This window comes from Apium graveolens, chromosome 6 (genome assembly GCF_009905375.1).
Source record: "Apium graveolens cultivar Ventura chromosome 6, ASM990537v1, whole genome shotgun sequence".
Classification (NCBI taxonomy): domain Eukaryota; kingdom Viridiplantae; phylum Streptophyta; class Magnoliopsida; order Apiales; family Apiaceae; genus Apium; species Apium graveolens.
In genome coordinates, this window is record NC_133652.1 from 93,106,503 (window position 1) to 93,112,340 (window position 5,838).

The 5,838-nt window shown below is 33.1% G+C and overlaps 1 protein-coding gene across 2 annotated transcripts; it reads left to right on the plus strand.

Moving 5' to 3' along the window:
* The first annotated feature begins 237 nt into the window (after positions 1 to 237).
* Positions 238 to 5,404, plus strand: LOC141667027 (MADS-box protein SOC1). 2 transcript variants are annotated; one of them, XM_074473323.1, is made up of 8 exons: positions 238 to 366; positions 645 to 864; positions 3,661 to 3,742; positions 4,092 to 4,153; positions 4,265 to 4,364; positions 4,445 to 4,486; positions 4,739 to 4,780; positions 5,034 to 5,404. In XM_074473323.1, the coding sequence occupies exons 2-8, from the start codon at positions 683 to 685 to the stop codon at positions 5,175 to 5,177; spliced, it is 654 nt and encodes a 217-aa protein (XP_074329424.1). In that variant the 5' UTR covers positions 238 to 366; positions 645 to 682; the 3' UTR covers positions 5,178 to 5,404. The 2 variants fall into 2 exon arrangements, with proteins under 2 accessions (XP_074329424.1, XP_074329425.1); XM_074473324.1 differs by lacking the exon at positions 238 to 366 and adding an exon at positions 371 to 478.
* Positions 5,405 to 5,838: the final 434 nt, after the last annotated feature.

Below are 5,838 nucleotides of genomic sequence, written 5' to 3' on the forward strand. Positions count from 1 at the left end.
TAGAAAAAGTTGGGTTGTTAAAGGGATATAAATCATATTTTTTACATTTTAATATTGTGCTGGCCTTTTTTTGGTGGGAGGTGTGGGGGAACTTGAAGAAAATGAAATGGGTAACTTATAACTAGTTGATGAAAAGGACCAATACGGGGTAGCATAATAAAAATATTAAAAAAATGGGAGTTTTTGCCCTGTACAATATATTTGTGAAAGTGCACTGTGCATATATAGTAAAAATAGAAAGATGGTAAGAAAAATGCTTAGTTAGTGTTTGGCCCTCATTTGGGGTGATAAGCCCATAAAAGGACCTAAAAATCAATCAATACTTGACTTTGTTTTCTTGGCTTTCCTCTCCTGTGTGTTTTCTGGGTATGTTTTCGGATCTCTCGCTCCCCCCCTCCTTTTATCAAGTTGTTTTTGTTACCTTCTCTACACCTATGTTTCATCCCATCTAAATCATTTTATAGTTTTTTTCTCATCTGTAAGTGTTTTCTTTGTTTTATGCTGAAGTTGAGTTGATATATATGTTTTTTTGAATGATGGTTCTTTCAACCCTCTCCCTCTTTACTTCAGGAAAAGAAAAGAATGTGTGTGTGTGTGTGTGTTTATTGATTTGATAAAGATCTGAAATTGAAATTTGTTTGTAGGTATTGAGTAGAGGTGAAAGGGTCGATAAAGAGGAGGGATGGTGAGAGGGAAGACACAGATGAGGCGTATAGAAAACGCCACAAGCAGGCAAGTAACGTTCTCGAAGAGAAGGAATGGACTTTTAAAGAAAGCCTTTGAACTTTCTGTTCTCTGTGATGCTGAGGTTGCTTTGATTATCTTTTCTCCTAGAGGCAAGCTCCATGAATTTGCTAGCTCTAGGTAATTCCTTACATCTCTCTCTCTCTCTCTCTCTCTCTCTCTCTCTCTCTCTCTCTCTCTCTCTCTCTCTCTCTCTCTCTCTCTCTCTCTCTCTCTCTCTCTCTCTCTCTCTCTCTCTCAGTCTGTGTGTGTCATCGGGGTCTATCAGCTGTATATACTTCTTTCACGCTAGAATCATTAACTATCTAATGCCTGCAGCTTTGTAGCTTAGGGTTTCATGCTTCCTCTGATCACTCTTCCTTCTCTAGATCTTTGACTCACTGTGCTGTAAACAACATCAGATCATATGTATGCAGCATGTGTAAATCATATGTTAATTATGTCTATCGTACAGCTGCTTGTGGTCAAGCTCATTTTTTAAACTTAAAAACAATTGATCAACTGATGACCCCAGTCTGGATTACTTTCTATAGTTTCGATTAGGTGATGTTATATATTTTTAGATCCAGCATTTAGTTTACATGTTTTTATGGCACTTTAAATCTGGAAAATAAGGTTTTATTTAAATGTCTAATGTATTTCGAAACCTTACAAATCAAAATAAGATTTCATACTCTTACCATACTAGCATGTCGATTAATTAACATTTTTTTAGAATTTTTTTTACTAATTTATAGAGGTCTTGAGTCTGTGCTGTAGATTTAAGAGACCCACAGTGATTATTACTATCAAGGTCCCTAACGTAATCACAATTATATTGGAAACGATTTGAAATTATGCTTAATCTGGTAATCATGAGAAAAGATGAGGCTTTTTGGGTCCTAGTGAGAGGATCAGTAGTCCAGGCCTGGGGGTACAATGTACTCATATATGTATACTTAGTAATGTACTCATATATTTATATACTCAGTTTTTAAATTTTCTTTCTGCTAAGTTTTTGTCATCTGATACACAAACATTTGCCCTTGTAAAATTTTCCACAATTTACCAACTTCTAATAGCATAAACTCAAGAACAGTAATGTACATGTATATTGCACAACCACTATCTCACTCCCATTAAAAAAACCCTAAGCGTCATTGCCTCACAAGTAGGAGTAAAACAAACAATAAAAGTTGTTTTACCTGGTAAATATTTTATTTTAAGGTGTTGAGCCACATGTACACTTGCCATAGAGTTATATATCTACCCGCCTCTTGATATAGTTAAATTCACATGAATATTTTCTTAATTACCCCAAAATTTATATATTTAGTTACCCTATCCACACACTTGTCTGAAAATTATAGAAGATAGTCGAAAGCATTTACTTACATTCTCGCTCCCCAGTTTTTTAAAAGAAAGGAAGTAAGTGATGTAAAGTACTTTTATTCTATTTTTGGAGTGGAAATTTTACAGTGAAAATTTGTTAAATTTACATTCATTATCACTTGTTTTCGCTCTTTTTAAAAACTCAGGGAACACAATTACTAATGCAAGTGAAATTATTTTACTCATCCACCACTTGTTTTCATTCCTAATTAAAACTCGGGAATAAAAGGTAAGTGCATATCAAAAGATCACAAAAGGGATTAAATAAGTTTCATTTATTTTAAAGTAGCTAATTAAAAGTTTTACTGTGTGTGCATGCGTGTCTAATTAAATAAAAAAATAATTATTTTCGAGTAATTCTAGAGGTTAGCTACCAAAAATTATTATAAATTGACAGTGTAATTGGTGATATTATGGAATATTTTGATTGGTGATACATATATCATTTTGAATGCATCTAGGTATCCGTCTTTTAAAACTCGATTACTCGGTTGAGTATTCGAACTCGGTTCTATTTTCAATCCGATTATGCGCTACTCGGTCATGAATTGGTTTTTACTTTGACTCAGATCAGATTCGGACAAAATTTGATTACTTTAGAAAAACTTGGTTTTGATTTCGAAATTAAAATTTTGAAAAAAGAGCAATGGTCCAAAAAAGAGTAACCGGAAGTGAGTACTAGTTTTTTTTAAAAAAAATAATAAATTCAAAGCATTTTTAGTGTTAAAATGATAGTAAAGAAATTTAAAAATATAATTAATTATGTTGCATATCATTTATAAATTAAATATTAAAAATTAAGTACATACTAATATCAAAAGTTAGTTGTTTAATATTTTTATTTGTTTATCAAGTACTATTTCGAAACTCGGAAAATATAATTAATTATGTTATATATATATATAAAATACTCTCACTTTCTAATTAAGACATTACGTACTCTATAATTTGGCCTAATAAAATCTATTATCGATTTTTAGAACCCTCGTCAGCATCTAACACTATGACATTTGTAATTTTTTTTCATTTTTTTCACCCAATTTGTAAATTTTGCAATTTTATTTGTTTTATATATGCATTTTTCCCGACAGGACCTATAAAATAATATCCGTTTCTCAGTTCGGGACACCCTGCCGATCGGAGTCTAAACTTTTGATCATAATCAAAATGTTGAGATATGTTGCAGTGAGTTTCGCGGCCGTAAAGATGACAAGTATTCATATATATCTTGTGTGCCTCATGCGTTAATAATGAATTCTATTATGAGTTTGATTTACAGAATTATTTTTTATATAGTATAGCAAGTGCTTGTGGCCGCGCGGTTGTGTGAGTGTTTGTGGTTTTTTTTCTGTTTTTTTATTCATTCAATATGTTTTACAAGTAGCTTTGTTACAGTTTATTACTGTATAACAAGTTTATTAATAGTTGAATCAACCTGCAGTAGAAATATAGGCGATTTTAACTCTCCTTCTATTATGTTATTGTTGTTCATTACTTGGATAATGTTTTGGAATTAATTAACCTCATGTAGCTGTCATTATGCAGCATGCATGAGACAATCCAACGATACCGGAAACACACAAAGGATGTTAAAAGTAACAACCCACCTGTGGTGCAGGATACACAGGTTCTATCTCTCTCAAATAGCTAGTCCCCCGCTGCGATTTCATTTTATGAGCACAAACACATTGTTGTACAATTTGATACCCAGAGATCTAGTTTGTTTATGTAAGATGAACCCCTTGGCCCTTAGATTTCTATAAACCCGAAACTTATAAATTTTTGAAGCTGATTGCTTAAAGAAGTGTTTTTCAAGGTCAGAATCAGATATAACAAATCTATCTAGAACTCTTTCGTTTATCTTTTTCCTAACTTGGTGCAGATTTCATTTATAAAAACATTAGTATATGAATACTATAATGGTCTCAAAAACATGAAGATACGTGAGTCTTATATTGTTGTGTAATTGCATGCAGCATCTGAAGCATGAAACAGCAATTTTGGCAAAGAAGATTGAGCTACTTGAAGTTTCAAAGCGGTTTGCGCCTCACAGTCTTGTATACTTAATTTTATAGGATACGATGTTCTTTTAATTTTATCAGCTAATTGTGTTCAAACATTTCAACACATGTTATATGTATCGTAATAGGAAACTATTGGGAGAAGGTTTAGGATCATGCTCCATTAGTGAACTGCAACAGATAGAACAGCAGCTGGAGAAGAGTGTATGCACTGTGAGAGCTAGAAAGGTACCTTCTGTGGTAGTTTTTTAGTTTTTATAAAACTTTTTTTTAGGATGTATTATACAATTAGTGTATTCATTTTCCAGATGCAGACCTTCAAAGAGCAGATTGAGCAACTTAAGGAAAAGGTAAACTATTTCGTAGAATACTAAGACTGATTCATTTATACTCTTTGAGCTAATTGATTATTGAAGAAGAAACTAATTACTTGTTGGGAGCAACAATAGAAAAAGAATATACGTTTCTGTTTCAAAGTTCTTATGACACAAACAAATGCGCGTGAGCACGCACTCAAAAGGATTTAGTACGAGTAAAAGGTAGGGTAAAAGTACTGATTGTTGGTGATTATTACATTTTCTTGAAATTTTTATAAATTTCAGGGGAAGAATCTTGAAGCAGATAATGCAAGCCTACTTGCCAAGGTAATTTATAAACATGGCTTCTACATACATGAGTTAAGATTTTTTGAAAAAGAAAACTAGAATGAAGTTTGATGAGAATTGGCTTTCCTTATGGGGTTTTTCCTACCCTGTCCGACCCAAAAATAAAACTAAAATGTACTCTACAATCTCTTTAACCAACCTAAAAAAGATTGGTACATAGTAGAAAAGGCTTTGCATCGATCATAAGCAAGTCTGCAAAACTGTGACTGTGTGTTATTCATTGATTTTTTAGTTTGAAGATGAACAGCGACAAGAGTCGCCAGAAGATAGAGGGAACTTAACTTCCACAACGGAAAGCAGCGAGAATTCAGATGTGGAGACTGAACTGTTCATTGGACCTCCAGAGAAGAGATTTAAGCGCATCATCGACAAATGATACTACTCTTCTTGGTTATTTACCATATCAATTGTTATATATTTATTGTATCGTATTGTATTGTAAAAGAAGAATTACTACTGTATCTTCATCGAACAAGAACACAGATTAGGCTAATTTGGTGCATTAATGTTTCTTTCATAAACTTTCACTTTTCAGAATGTAGTGATATTTCATAGTTTTAGAAAGTAGTGAAAATATGACGAAATATGCAAATACTCACATGATATCCCGTGTAACTGCTTCAATATTTGAAATGAAATTTTAATGTAGGCTTTCACGGAAGATTTTGATGACAACAAAGTTTGAGATTCGTTGTCGGAATCAAAATCTACGATGGTGATTTTTTATCGGAGAAGTGAGGGGAGTGTGGTGGTTGTGATGAATTGGGGATTGAGATTGATTAGGGTTAATAGTGGCTCCTTAAGTTTCTCGTTTTCAACCCCTTTCAATGTGTCTACGTACCCCTAGTTACAGGGGATCAAGCTCAACATAGTTCTTAGGGAACAAGAAATCTAATGGGTTTAGACTTTTCATTCTGAGGCTCAACAGAAGTCCTTCCAGAATCCGTCTTCCGTTAGTTTTAGAAATATTCAATTATGAGGCACAACCGCGAAGGCTTAAGTCTCGTCCATAATCATAGAATTTCACGGATAGTGCA

Excerpts from the sequence above, each read along its gene's own strand:
- LOC141667027 (XM_074473323.1), top strand. The coding sequence starts at position 683 with ATGGTGAGAGGGAAGACACAGATGAGGCGTATAGAAAACGCCACAAGC. Across the intron at positions 3,743-4,091 it reads CTGTGGTGCAGGATACACAG|CATCTGAAGCATGAAACAGC; the intron begins GTTCTATCTCTC and ends AATTGCATGCAG. Across the intron at positions 4,365-4,444 it reads GCACTGTGAGAGCTAGAAAG|ATGCAGACCTTCAAAGAGCA; the intron begins GTACCTTCTGTG and ends TTCATTTTCCAG.